The sequence below is a fragment of the Amblyomma americanum genome, chromosome 1, assembly GCF_052857255.1.
Source record: "Amblyomma americanum isolate KBUSLIRL-KWMA chromosome 1, ASM5285725v1, whole genome shotgun sequence".
NCBI lineage: Eukaryota > Metazoa > Arthropoda > Arachnida > Ixodida > Ixodidae > Amblyomma > Amblyomma americanum.
Genome location: NC_135497.1, coordinates 262,951,714 through 262,967,156, shown reverse-complemented (window position 1 = coordinate 262,967,156; position 15,443 = coordinate 262,951,714). Strand labels below are relative to the sequence as shown.

At 44.9% G+C, this 15,443-nt stretch overlaps 1 protein-coding gene across 1 annotated transcript in view; it reads left to right on the top strand.

Moving 5' to 3' along the window:
* The window catches only part of LOC144117161 (phosrestin-2-like), a 451,116-nt gene that overhangs the window by 387,505 nt on the left and 48,168 nt on the right, over window positions 1-15,443 (top strand). The window contains exon 5 of the mRNA XM_077651226.1: window positions 12,115-12,355. Coding sequence (XP_077507352.1) covers window positions 12,115-12,355 — 241 coding nt within the window. The remainder of the gene's footprint in view (window positions 1-12,114; window positions 12,356-15,443) is intronic.

Sequence of the window (15,443 nt, the reverse complement as noted above, 5' to 3'; positions counted from 1 at the left end):
GTTCACGTTCGCGGCCGAGGAAGCCGAGGCGCCTTCATGGATCTGTTCTTCCAGAACACGCTTTCCACCTCCCGCGTGGACGGGGGTAGTGAAAGGTCATTCCATTCCGCCCCCTCCCCTTAGTGTCGTGGGCGCTTCTTGTGCAGTGTCACGAGGTCGGAAGTGGCCACAGAGGCGGCCGCTTCAGGAAACGGGGCGCTTCGGGTTGAATGCCACGGTACCCTTCGTATGCGCCCCTCGTAAAGTCGAAGCTTTTTCTCGCGTTTCTTTCCTAGTTCTTTGCGGTTTTTTTTTTGCCTTTCAATATCAGCGTCTCGTTTGTGCGCGGCGCCTGAAAGTGTTTGTTTGTTTGTTTGCTTGTTCACGGGGTGGAAAAGTTTGTCGCTGCCCCCCTCCCTAAAAAAAAAAACTTACGGAGAGTGCAGCGCTATACAGGTTGGCCTGATTAATTATAATTTCGGCGCCAACCCACTAGCAAGCCGCCCACAATATCCTAACACACCTTCCTAACAAGTACCAGTAAGAAACAATTTATTCATTATTTTCGATTATACGATCCAGCACATTTTGGTTGCGACTGGGTCCATTTTTAATGGTAATTATAACTGACACTGTCAGCTTGAGCGGTCACACGTGAGAGCATGAATATTTTTCGAATTTGCCTACTAAAAAGTGGCCCGATTTTCTCTAAGATAGTTTCATTAGTGAATTTTAGCAATATTTTCGGTATTTTATGCTTACTGGTATGGTTTATGATTAGGTGAACTTTCTATATGGTTTTCAGGCGCTATTATCACCACGACGTATAATTGAATTAAATATGAACATGTAGAGCCAGCTCCGAAAATTATGGCACTAACTAAATTAAGGCATTAGGCGCGCAATGTCATTACATGTGCGCCTAAGGGAAGAGTAATACTAGCTTTTACATGCACTTCTGCTAAGCGAGAGGAGGTTAATGCACAGCGACTTCAGTGAACAGTCTATGAATGTCAACACTGGCGAATTTATTTTGATTGCTTCGTAATACTTACCGAAGACATCTCTAACTTATATGGTTATATTTCAGTCGAAGTTTCGAGGTGTTTTGAGTTTTTGTGTTTTTGTGTGCGTGTCCTTACGTTATGGTCTTGTCTACATTTAGATGTTTTTTTTTGCGCAATCTACACCTTTCTCTTCTCGTTTTGGGTGCCATGCTCTTTTTTTCTTTCGAGATGCCACAGCCGAACGTGTGACACGCTGAAAAAAAAATGTTTGACTTTGCTGCGGCAATCAGTTACAATCATAGGTGAAACGGTGACCACTACTGAGAACAACGACGATTTATCGTGGAATGGAATTTTTAAAAAATGAACCTACTTATTCCGTCTTGCTCTTTGTTTGTGCGTGTATATTACGTTGCCTGCTTTTTATGGCACAAGTAAACGTTTTTCTTCGCTCTTCTTCTTAAGAGCTCTTCGTTTCCGACTGGCATTCACTTTCTTTTATTGAAACCTTTATTTCTAGGAACAACAGATTTGCCCATTGTTATGAAACGCAGCAAACAACGATGTTTCCCTCCCTGCAGTACAAAAATATGCGTGAATAATGCAGCCAGTGATCAAATTGTGAAAATATACTATGTCTCACGCCAGATGCATCAAAGCACGTCAGATGCGCTGAAAACGAGCTCGCAAAAATATAAGCGCCACCCAGTGCCGAACCGGCCTGGTACGAAGTCGGGCATCGAGGGCTCCGCTGCCTGCAGCGCAGCCCTAGGAGGGGTCTCGGACGCTGGGAAAAAGCGCGCGCACGCGAGAAAAAAAAAACGAAACACATCCTGAAGAAGCTTAATAAAACAAAACTGTGAAGGTGATACCTGCTTACCCGTTTTTTGTACACGAAGCCCATCTATTCCATCAACGTCAGGCAAAGATTGCTGAGTTCAAAATCGAATATTCGCCATGAGCGTGCCGGCTCCAAAAGACGCAGCGAAGAGCACGTTCGAAGAGCAGATTAACCCTCATGCTATAAAGGGCTAAAAAATAAAAATTGAGTTGGCGGTCTTTGATGCCTTCAGCATTGCTTTTTATGCTCTCTTTAAAAAAACAAAATAGCCCTGTCTGTCCCGCCGCATCTCTCTTGCGAGCTTTCGTGCTACCATTAGAAGCCGCCTGCACTTTGAACGATTGAGCACAGCGCTGATCGAAAGAACTCAAGAGTGATCAAAGAGTAGCATGCGCATGCACACAGAACATTGGCCAGCGCTGGCTCCAGTGCGCCGAGTATTACTGAGCTCATTTTTTTTTTCTTTCCCGCATTTATTCAGTTCTCACTCTTGTGTTCCCCATTCAACAAGCACACATATGTCAAACTGACGCCAGCTGTAAGCTGTTTCATGCTCCTCTTTTTCACAAATGCAACCAAGGTTAGTCGATTACAAGCATTGCTCCACTTAACCAGTGCTGACTTTTTACGAAAGAGGCCGCAGCACTCTCAAGTCAAATGGCTCCAAAGAAGCGAGAGCCATTTGATTGAGGAAGAAACGAGCAAAACATGGCACCCAGTCGTGAAAAAAAAAAGATCGTTGGGAATGGTCACGCAGTGTGCTGGCTGGGGTGAAAATGATGTTCGCTCTTCGCATTCTTTTCTCTATCTACAGAACTGTTTTATCGACGTAGCCTAGAAAATTGTTTCTCGCCGATGTGCGTTCAGTCATTCGCATGCGCCTATAGAGTCGCGCGTAAGACTTTTTTCGCCTTCGGGTTCTTCGCCGGTGTAAGCAGTGCATGCCAGTTGCAAAGCTGGCATAGTATAATGACTCTTCGAGTTTCAAAAAGAAAAAAAAATTGCAGCTTGTGTCACTAGTGAGGCGATTAAGGGAGAAACAACTTCGTTGCCATGACTGCGGAAATTTTTTTCCTCCTGATTTTTCGCAAGAAGGTGTACCATGTCGCTAAAAAGTACATAGCACAAATGAAAAAGAAAAAAACGCACAAACAAGCGTACTCGACACGCGGCATTGCTTTCCTTGTGCGCGTCATGGTGTTCCAGTTATTGTGTAGCCTGCTTGTTGCTTTTTTTTCCTTTTTTTTTAATCTCGAAATGAATGAAGTTCAGCCTTCTAAAACTAGCTTATTTTGAGAAAGCAGATGTCTTGCCTTGGTGCTTTACGCATGTATATATATATATATATATATATATATATATATATATATATATATATATATATATATATATATATATATATATATATATATATATATATATATATATATATATATATATATATATATATATATATATATATATATATATATATATATATATATATATATATTGCGTAAGCTTAAAGAGAACGCATAAACATGTTTACAATTGTTGCCTGTTTGTTTTGGTTACCTTGTCTTTTCAAACATAATAGTGCTGCAGCTAATAACATAGTGAGTGGCACTTATAATGACGCTGTGCCACACTATAGCGTGTTTCTTTATTATCAACAGTTGGTTGCTTTATATTTTATACATATTTTTCTAGCACACTAAGTTATTTAGTGGAAGAAAAACTGATTGTAAATAGGCAAATGTTCTATGTATCTGAAATACTTAGCAAAAGAAAAGGCTGTTAGAGTTATCTTCCTTACCTGTCCCTTCCTAGTACAGCGAATGTTTTAGATGTCGTCACGTAGTGGTGACAATAGTCCGGCTGTCAAGAAAGCAGCGAGAACGCCTTCCAAAAAAAAACTGTTCATTGGATTGGCCTGCGCCCACAAAGAATTGAATGACTCGGCGGCGGCGATAGCAGCGAGCGTGCTCGGCGGTCGTCGAAGAGAATCCCCTGCCGCTCTCAGCCGGGCCGAATTTCAAGTTAGCGAGGGACCTTCAAAATAAGGCACCAAAAGCAACTGCAGCAATCTGTAACAATGTGGAAGCAGTTGAGCGTGGCGGTGGTCATTCGAGATAAGTCTGGTGACATCTTGCTTAAAAATGATAATGCCAAGTGGGGACGGCGTTCAGCGTGAACACTCAAACAGTACAACGATTTGATGCAAAATCCTTGTACGAAGTAAGAAACGTGAACGGTGGTAGCAGAGCAGCGCTTTTTATCTAAGTGCGATCGGATGTTTTAAATGTACAGGAACAGCGCCCTCCTTTTTGGTATTTCGGTCGGCGAATAAGTGCATAGGATTAAGACATCATATTAGGCAGCGCTCGCCATCAGATCATAGAATGATTGATCTGCGAATATAGCCACCTACCCACTCCTCATGCTCTTAATTAAATGTAATTGAGGTCGCCTGTGCTGTGACCGCAAGTATATTGTCACAACTTCCGACTCACACCAGTGCGCGCTTCGCAATGTGTGCCCGCCCGCAGTTTCTCGTACCTGTGTATCACGCTCTTCGTGCCGCATTGTGCCGTGCTCTTGCCGCCGTTTCCGCCTCCGGACCCGTTCTCTATTCTATCTCTTTAACTTCCCTCCCCCAACCCTGTGCACTGCAGCGAAGGTGTTCTCCAAGAGACAGTTGCGCGCCCTGCACACAATTTTTCACCAACAACTAGAACCGCTTATCACAACTTCCGACAAGATATTCTCCGGGGGAGTGATCGATATGTGTTGAAGCCTTCCATGAGGGCTGGTCACAATGCTCTGAGGGATGGAACTGAAGGCGGCACATTAGAAAATTATTTGGACAATTACTGTTCTTCCAGTCGCGAAGGCTTCTTGAAGTGCAGTGTCAATTACAATGTAACCATTCCCACTTTGAGGTGGTGTCGTTGTCGCAGGCGCTTTCTTAGCCACTGCAAGCGATAACCTTGCCCCCTCCCCCCACTCACCATTCATTCACCAGTGCCTTCACTAATGGCACTGGTTCTTCAGTATATGCACCCGCAGTGAGCAGCGTTCAACGTTCGTATTTCTCTCGCCAGTCTCACCACTAATTTGCGAAGCACCGTGACATGATTCCGGTGAATTCGCTGCTCTCTTGAAAATGCTACGTTATGGTCACCAAGCTGATGTAGCGCAAAAGCCTCCGGTTGCACCAGTATTGCTAGCAGATCACGCTATGTCGTTTGGGGACGTACCCTGTTTCGAGCACCAGAGTGGCAAAGTGGTTTCGTGGGTTTCTGTATTGTCTGCTTGGTTGTCCTAGTGCCGTTTAAATGTCAGATCTGGCAGCTTGTAGCGTCAGCTGCAGCTGCGGCGGCATTGCCTTCTAAGGCGACACATCAGTTAGAATAGTCGAATATTCCCTCGTGTTATGCTGTGCCGTACTTGGCATGAACGCAAGCGTCCCAAGGCCCTCTAACACAAAACAGATAATCATTTGACGTGTACGATGAGTCCATCACTGCTCCTATCATCCACAGTGGTGTAGTTTGCCTTTAAGCTAGGTCTGACCATACCTCACGTTGTGACGCTTGTCTGTCTATGCACTAAAAATGAAATATAAATACCCTATTCTGCTGAATGACATTAGCGATCGTCTGCATACTCGTCACTTGAACATCAGTAGCTGTAAGGGTTCAGAGAATCGACTTCAGTTTACTTTGCTTACTTTGCCTACTTACCCACTAACTTTACATCACTTCTTGCTTCTTGAGTTTTCACCACTACTGGGTCGTAACAAAGACTGACTCACTCACTGATTGCTTACTTACCAGCCCTCTAAGTGCTGCCCCATTTTCACCCTTCCGCTGCTTTCTTAATCTTCAGTACTGTTGTGTGATTGACGAAGAAAGCATCCACCACAAACGTTTCGTCCTCGCGATTATATACATTAAAAGCGAGGAAGAACGCTGAAACAACCGCGGATGAGAAGTCGCTGTGCGCCTGACTGCTCTTCCTCATAGCACGACGCATTTCAAATTGCCATTTACAGTCGTATTCGTACCACTATGCAACCTAGGCAAGAGCATGCAATGCATAAACGAACGCAGGGTGTTGCCAGAAACATGAATGCTGCGAACTTCCGGCGCGGTCCTGATCCGGATACCATTCCCTCGTAATTTTAGAACACAAGGTAACGGACTTTCGCCAGGCTCTATTCTCTTGGGGAACATATTCAACTCGCCACGTTTGCACTCAAGGCTTTCGCATTCGATGCCGTAAGACAAGAATAAAACGAATGCGCAGGCTGAGCTGACAGGTAAACACAGGCGCCCAAGCGTCTTTTGTGTGTATTATTTGGTATATGTAAGACAGCATAAGCGTTGCGCTACTAGCAGGCGAGTGGTTCCAAGCCCAACACCCTGCACAAGCGCTGACAAAGACTCTCAGATAAGAGGCCAAAAACGCGCTTGAATGACAACTGGAGTTAATAAAACAGTTTTATGAGATGTCGCTTTGTCTAGCAGGGCGCACTTAAAATAAGATTTACAACCTCTATTTCGGAAAGCGGCGTCTTCGAATTTGGTGACCCTAGGGTCGATTTTAACTCCGTGCTTCTGCATTCGACTCGCTTGTGCAAAGCACTCATGCCGTTCCTGGCGACTTTATTACCGAAAATGCTACTTACGCGCTCCAAGAGCAGGGAAGACAATGCGAGTCCAATAGTTTCTGGCCTCTAAGATGCTAATCTGAATCTCTGAGTCTATAATGGAAAGCTGACAGTGGCCTTAGCGATTTATGGTTGGTCGATAAAATGTCCACGTTCCTTCTGTCTTTTTCTTAATCGCTTCTAAGAGTGCATAACATTGCTTAAATCCGCATTTTCTTCAGTTAAGGCAGCGCCTAATTTTGAAAAATATAAAAAAATGGGTGGTCTTCATATTTTATGACAACGGCACAACAAGAAGACGGAAAAAGCAAATACGACTAGAACGTACAGTACAGAAACTCTTGAAAATATTATAACTAGAGGAAGAGCATGTTAACAGAATATATCTCCAATTGTTTTAGAGTGACACTTAATAAGACTGAGGAATGGTTTGCTTCCACGTTGGAAAATTTATGAGTCGCTTTTTGATAATGAGCATAGCGTTTGAAATATTGACTTCGTTCCAATATATTACCTTGAAACCATAAATAATACAACGTGGCGGTAAACTAAACTGCGTACTAGCTGCTGCCCTCCTTTTTTTTTGTTGATAATAGAAGCAACGCAAGAGAGGGGGGCTTTCAATATATGTTTCTGTCTTTCGCACTGCACGACTAAACTAATCATTTCTCGCATATCGTACTAAATGTTTAAATCTGTATTATCAATTAGAACATACGAAATTGGAAATAAACAGCTCTTATCAAAAGTGTGCTCTTTCTAAGGGTATTTTGAAGTACCTGAAATAGCCGACTTCTATTATGTTACGTCTTGAGATCGTTAAACTAATTCTACGCAAATGCTCGATTCTTGCTTGACATATTTTTTTTGTTATTTTCCTTTTCCGTCCACAGGACTTGCACTTAGTATTATTAAACTAAGCGGCATGACTCGTTTTTAGCCATGCCACCTATCATCAGAAAGATGAACAAAGGTCCGGAACACTGCAAGCGTATCTCACAGTTTTTTTTTTTTTTACAACTGTTCCCCTACGTGCTTTCGGTAAGCCTGAGAGTTTAGTTCTATCTTGGTCGCAGATTACTGTTTTCATTCTCGTTTTTATTTCAGTTTCTGCTTTCCTATTCGTGCCGACTTTACAGAATAAAAACACGATATCAAAGATATCGTCGGCTGTTTTCTTTTTAACCAGCAAGTGCAGAAAGGTAGTTTAACTCTTTTTTGAATGCTTGTGTGTGCGCGCATATCTGTGGAAGCGGCTTTCTTTCTATGCGCTCGTTGAATTGCAGCCGGGGCACTTCGCGAAACAAGAGTGTCTTTGCCCTCAAAGTGCTCCCACTGCGGGAACCTGAGGCCCCCTTAAAGGACTTAACGGCGAACAGTAACTGCCAAAATACCACACTCTGATGATTTTCGCGATGCTTTGACTCCTTGTTCTCCTTTGTTTCTTCACTGAGAGGAAGCCTTCAGCGTGTTCTCCAACGCGAAGTGGGTAGTCCCAATTCTGGAAACACGTGGGCACTCGCGCATTCAAAGCCCTGGTAAATTTTTTTGCCCTCTAGATTTTCCGCGTGAGTGAAGCAGGTAAGAAGTAGAGGCAGAAAGAAACTTAACTGGCCGACTAGCGACAGCAGAGCGGCAGCAGTTTGCTCAAAACTCCACACAAAGGAAACGCGCGCGCGCACTTCGAGCCGAGGACTTGGACTCGAGAGATGTAGGGGGGCTTCCTCTCGCCCCCGGCACGCGGAGGCGGACAAGCAATGCCGGCGGCCGCTGCACGACAGGCGTAATTGAGAGCGGACGCCGAACGAAGAGCGTGGAGGAACCAGGGCGCGTGCAAAGAGGCGAGGTCAGGCCAGAAAAATAAGCTACGCAGCGGGCGTGGACACGCTGAGACACAAGGAATGTTTTTGTACCGCGCGTGTCGAGGCGGCTGTGATTCTCCTTCATCTCTTTCTCCTGAAGGACCGAGGTCTCCGACATTTTTGAGGACAAGTAAAAACTAGATCCAGGTTTCCAGATCACGTGCGCTGCATAGTCTCCTTCGTTTATTTTTCTTTGTCTCTCTCTTTATCTCTCTTTTTCTCTTGTTTCAACTACGCTTGAGTGTGTTCTTCAAGTATTATTTCCATAGGAATGCCTTCTCCTTGTTAAAAGGAAATTAAACCGCGCGGTTGGCTTAAAACATCAGTTCCAAATTAAAATAAGCAGTCTCTTTATCTCTTTTTGTTTGTTATTTGTGAACTACTTATGTAAGTAGTTTAATATCCTCGCCTGTACGTTGTCTGTATGTCAAAGTCGGTTTTACATTAAGCGCCGCATTTCCTTGTGATTAGGAATTCGGCATCGAAATGGTAATCAGCAGTTGGAAGAGCATGTTCTGCCACACCCATGACTCCGAATGCGAATTAAAACAGGGATGCAGTAGCAGTTACTACACCCAGGCATCACACAATGATCTATCGGCAGCCTAACTGTAACACAAAAGCGGTTTTCTGTTTTACCTTTTTTTTTTAAGCGACACTATACTGCAGACTACCCTATCATCTGCAGCGGTGCTGGTTTCAGGCGATAAATTTTAAACGAAGCTATCGTTTTCCGGTTACTTTTATTTCCTACAGTATACGACGGTCCTGTCGTTCACTACATTAATTGATTTGCCGATTCCATCGCCGTGAACTCCTTTTGTTTTTCGGAAACAATCCGATGATCCTTAATGTTCTCACGTCTTCTATTACCGCCATCTTTGTCTTATTCTATTGCGCGCTGGTCCATATCCCCCTACAACTGCATGCATCAATGAAAAACTCGAAGTAAACTTTAGCTGTTGCTTTAGACGCAACCGTTCCAGGTGGGGTGAGACTTTAGAAGTAGTAAAATTAAAGTATAGTGTAGCAGTGGTATGATCAAAGTTACGTCATGAAAGTTGGCACAAAAATACACAGAAGCAATAGTTACCCAAAAGTTGTACAGTGTGTAAAGAAAATACTTTTAATGTTTTTCTATACTGTAAGTGCCCGATTTTCATGATCACTAAAATGAAAGATGCATAATTTGGGCAGAAGCCTTAAGCTACGGTCGCAGCTGCTTTCGCGTTACTGCTCGTTCTCTCTCTTGACGGTTCTTCTTTGCTGGCATCGCGGGGCGGGCATATCAAAGCAACAGACGAGTAACAACATGACCTCAAGACCAGTAGCCGGAGGAAAACGGATAAAAACGCGACAACACAACGCGCCTTCCACGCCTTCCATACTCGCGTGCGGCTCGGCTGACTAAGCGGCAGCCCAACCGCCAACGATTCTGTAGTTTAGGATTCCGGCGCGACGCACGTTCTACAGATTACCCGAAACGATGTCGCCAACCGTAAGTCTTCTCTCGCGCTGTCTGCAACTAGTGCGGGAAACCAGCAGTGCGATCGAGCCGGATGAAATGATACCCAGTTCTAATGTTCGTTACCGCGAGCCGATCCACATACACGTTTACGATTTTTTTGCACATGGACTTCCATGCATTCTGGTAGGAGAGGAAACCGGCATATGGCATGCACTGCACGTGGTTCGACCCGTCCAGTTTTGAATGGTCGTTGTTGTTTTAAGGAAAATCAACAGGAAAATTGTGAAACTCGATGCGAAAAGGCTGCAATAGCAGTTGGATGTACCCTCGATAATAAGTTTGACAATTTTACTCTCATGAATGCTTTTACTGCGTGGATAGAGGTTGAGTGGAGAGGTGGGCCGGTGGTGGAGGGGTGAGGTGTCTGATGGGTGGTGCCTCTGGAGGGCAGCTTCGCCACTAAGTCTCTCGCTCGTGGGCCTGTAGTGGCCAGAGGTCTTCTGGAGAGCGGAGATATGTGTAATAGTGGTGGGTGGCGCATCTGGCGGATGGTTTTTGAGTAAGGAGCTGAGCTGCTCTTCTCTAGAATGGACTATTCACAGATGACGCCGACATTTGCCCCAATAGCCACTGGTACTGCTATCGCTGTAAAAATAGGTCAACTTACACGCAGGAATATACGTAGTTGGTTCTAACGTCTCCAAGGTGCCAACCATGTTAACGCAGAAAGGCTCAACCACCGTCTTCTAATGGCAATAGCGATGACGCTGTTCGTAGCGCAGTTTCAGTGTCCGATTGTAAATCTTGAAAAAAGCTGCGCATTTGAATCAGATAAATACAGAATTATTTTCTTTTTCACATTTGTACCTTTTTCTCTGAAATGGCTCTTCTCATAGCAATGAAATTGGCAGTGCAGAAAGGCACATTCCACACCTGGAACTACAATGAAAACTACATTTTGTAGTTGTTTTTGTGTTGTCACTTATTTGCCCCCTCCTTCCTAAAAAACAAAAAGAAGTCTGTGAAATGTACTTTTTTCTTGTAGGCCTGTGATTGCAGTTCAGTGTCTGTAACATAAATGTGCCTTTCCGCGGTCGTAACTTCAGTGCAGTTTTAAGATACATTTAGAAGAAAAAGGCACAATTGGGCAAAAATTAAAATATTCAAATGGATTGTGAAAAGCTCTCTTGAGAATTTTTGTCTCTTTTGTTAATCCTTCGCATTATTTCTGGAAACTTTCATTACCATAGGTTTAATTACACCACTGCTATAGCATATTTTATTTTTACTACACATAAAATCTCACCCCACCTTAAGCTGATAGCTCATGTGAGGTGAGTACACCGTCCCTCAACAACCCAGAAGCCATGTCCAGCATTTTTGGACAAAAATTTTGAAAATTGAAATATTGTAAAGTACTGTTATAGAAACTTTGAAGGTAATCGTTCATTCTTCTGATATGTAGCAAAAACTTTATTTTAATGTGCTTCCACCTATCGCATCGAAGATTTAAGGCTGTCATAAAAAACCAATGGGGAACGCTTTTGACGATAGCAAAAATGTTAATAGAAAGGAATACAAGGCTGCTGTCAGGTGATATGCGGATATATTGTTTGCATAGTGAAATCTTACTTAATATGAAAAATTGCGTTCATAAACGGTTTCCCGCTCCAAAAGGCTTTTGCCCAGATTTGTTGGGAATGACACGCGCACGCCTACATAAACATCACCACAAACACACTGTAATCATCTAGCACTAATTCAATCGTTCCTTAGAAAATATCGACCTCAGTACCAGAGTTCACTTCCCCGCTCTCTTTAGCCAGACCGTAAGCAAAAAGCCTTGAAAACGGTAAGCAGCATTTTATTTTGCTTTAGTTCGGTTGTGTTACACGGTTTGCGCGCAGTTGCGCACTATACAAAATGTTTCGAAGGTGTATTATCTCTTTTTAGTCAGTTATACGTTGAAGATTGTATTTGAATGTCACCTCTGTAGTACGAACAGACGTAGGGAATGTGCTTATACTCCCTGTAAATTTTTTTCGCGCGCCTTGTTTCTTTTTTAGTAACGCTAACCGGTTTTGAAGAATAAAATCTCTACTCAGAGTAAAGCGAAAATATTTAACAGATTGAAGGCAAAAGAGAATGCGGAGAGCATCTATGAGCTTTCATGTGAGCATGTTTTGTGGCCGGCGCCTCTGGTCTCGGCGGCTGTGCGTCGCATGCAGTGACGCTCGAGAACTTCGGCGCGCCAGCCGTTTGCCGGGCGGGCATTAAAGTTGAGCACGCGTTGTCGCACGCAGGGTGTACAAGAAGCAGAGCCCCAACAGCCGGCTGACGCTGTACCTGAGTACGCGAGAGTTCGTGCACGCGTCCAGCCAGAACAGCGTGAGCGCCATCGACGGCGTGGTGCTGGTGGACCCGACCTACCTCAAGGACCGACGTGTCTTTGCCATGGTGCTGCTCACCTTCCGCTACGGCCGCGAGGACGAGGAGGTCATGGGCCTCAAGTTCTTCACCGAGGCCATTCTCGACTTCAAGCAGGTAGGTCGCCGCCTCCGAGCGCCGCACCTGAGTGCAACGCTGCATGCACTGAGGCAGAGACGTGTATGGGGTAAAGGAGGGGAAGGAATGCGTGCTGCTTGCTAAGTCTGCAAGTGTGCATGGATACAGCCTCCTTAATAAACGATAAAATCTCAATGCCACGCAGAGGAGGCTGCGAAGTCCACGCAGCGCGAGACTGACGAGCGCCAACGTGGACCCAGTGAGAGCGGCGTTACTAATTTCGATATCTGTACGTCTCGAAAATAGACGATTGCCATACAAGACGAGGGGTTCAATGTCTGCCGATTAGGAGCGGCATCAAAGCTATGGATGTGTCTCATGTTTCCGTGGACGAAATGAAACTTGCATGTCGGAGGCCATTGAGCAGAATATATTCCATTGATTTTTCGATCGCAGAAGTAAATGCTGAATTGGTTGATTTAGGTTATCGTTTTATGACCACCAGCATTGGTTCTACACCAGGCGCCTCATGGAAATGCAATCAGCTGCGGGTCGAAGACTCAAGTCTCTAGCAGTAGCACAAGGTGGGAGGACGGCACACAAATTAGTCACCCGGCATCTGTTTTGACTGTGGCCTTAACTATCTTTTTTGTACTTTCGTTCTTTGATTCATTCTTCATAACAAGTGAAGTATTATTCAGCCGTCTGATCTCCTTTACTATCACAGCCCAAAAACTTCAACGAACATATATTCGCAAGAATATAGTGCTTCTGCTCTCACTTTGCTGAGTCCAAAGGTAATCCTTAATCATAAGCATGTGCCACGCCTTCTAGACGGGAGTGATTGACTGCGAAAAAAGCAAGACAACCACAGTGCACACTTTTTCAGGTCTTTCGTGCCCTGCACCTGGCGACAGCACCGAGAAACCGAAAAATCAGGGCCATGCTTCGTCGCGCAGCTCAAATACTGATCGTGTAGTGCCAACCGATTAGGGATGCCATCGCGAGATGGCATCTATGTAATCACATTCGAAGGCATAACGCTCGCCCGGTGCATAGGCGATGCCCCGCATTCCGGGGCGGGACGTCTATTCAGACTTGCCCCCTCACGAGGTGGTCTTGGACGCGCGACGCGCGCACAAGTGCGGCCGGGCCACCTGCGGCGCACTTCTTGACAAATGACGTCGCGACGGCTGCCTGCCGTGCCCTCCGTGAGGCCGCATCTATCATACCGCTGTGCGGCAGCTCTCTCATATTGGCCGCGGAAGAGGCGCAGAGAGCGGGCCTCTAATGGATTTGCCGTGTACGGTACATTCGTGCGGGAGGATTTTAACGACCCCCCCGCCCGCCACTGCCTCCGAGCGTTCGCTCCTGCTCGCTTGTCCAAGTGCGCACGTACTAGTGAGTGTTTGTGTTCGGCGGCATGTGTGCATGCGTGAGTGTCTGTGTGTGTTCGTGTTTTTGTGAAAGTGCATGCGTGTTTTGCACATGCATGCGTGCGCTCGTGCGCACAATGGCCGAATTGAAAATGCGCGCTGTTTCACGCCCGTGCTGGCAGATCTTCGGCGACGAGAAACAAAACTTGAGGTGTAAAGGCATAAACTGCAAGAGCGATAACAGCGTAAACTCCAGCGGGGGTGAAAATTATTGACTGCCATAATCTTCATCACCGCGCCCTTCCTCGTGCAGTGCTTACAGTCGCCTTTTTCTCGGATGCAGTGCCATGATCCAGAACAGTCTTCTAACGCTTGCACGCGATTGCACTTGCAGTAGCTTAATACATGCCGAATATCTTCTCTAAATTCTACTGCAGCGAACGCGAAATCATGACAGCGGCTTCTCACAATGCGGTTTTTTCCTGCTGACTGCTGCCATGCCACGCACTACAGAGCAAGCTCCGTATTTTGGCTGAGTAAGGCTAGGAAAGAGCATGCTACAATTTAGGGATAAATACTGTTCCCTGCGCTGTTTACCGTTCGGTGAACCAAATGCTCCGTAGTATTGTTGAAAGCAAAACTTTAGGGCAATCTTGAAAGGCGTCTTGCTTTAAGCAATATGTCTGTGCGTGTTTGCTTGTTTGTTTGTGTGGGGAAGAGGAAACGCGCGTGCGTGTTCTTATTTATTTATTTATTTATTTATTTATTTATTTATTTATTTATAAATACTGCGCTCTTAAAGAGACTGTGACGGGTGGGCATACACACATTTGCACAATAACGCAAAAAGGTTTGTTTGGTTTATAGGCGTTTAACGTCCCAAAGCGACTCAGGCTATGAGAGTTGCCGTAGTGGAGGGCTCCAGAATAATTTCGACCACCTGGGGTTCTTTAACGTGCACTGACATTGCACAGTACACGTGCCTCTAGAATTTCTCCTCCATCGAAATTCGACCGCCGCGACCGGGATCGAACCCGCGTCTTTCGGGCCAGCAGCCGAGCGCCATAACCACTCAGCCACCGTGGCGGCCTTAACACAAAAAGAAAACAATACAGCAGGAAAGGCGTCGCCAACAACAGCATTACTACACCATACTACAGCATTGTTAAAACATGGAATCACATGGAACATGAAAACATGGAACTTGATTAGGCACCGGACGATCATAGCTTGTAAAAGAAACAAAACATATAGGCTTCATTTAAACAATGTTTAAAGCCGGGACGGTCACGTGATTTCTGTAGTCAGCAGGTTGTCTTACCAAAGCCAAAGTGTTGCTACTCATTTGGTCGCTTTTGTCTCAATGCACACGCCCACTGCGAATAACTGTTTCCGTGGATGAGAGCGCAATTCACGCTCTGCGCGGAAAAAAAAAGGTCCATTGCACCACTTATAAGCTTTACACCAAGCCTTCTGCTCATTTATTTCACAAAGTTACACATTTTTATATTTATACCATTATTTTTTGGCTATAAAAATAACGATAAGTTCCAAAAACCTGCATAAACTGATTAATATCTGCCTCACCACCTCCGTGTGTACTATAAGGAATACCGACGGCTGATCATGTTCAACTTGTCGCACTACTTAGGGTCTGCGCATAATATATTTAATCATTATCACGTCTTTCGATTAATTTGCCAAGCACAATATAGATGAAGCCCAGACTGCAGCCCTTCGCGTTATCTGGC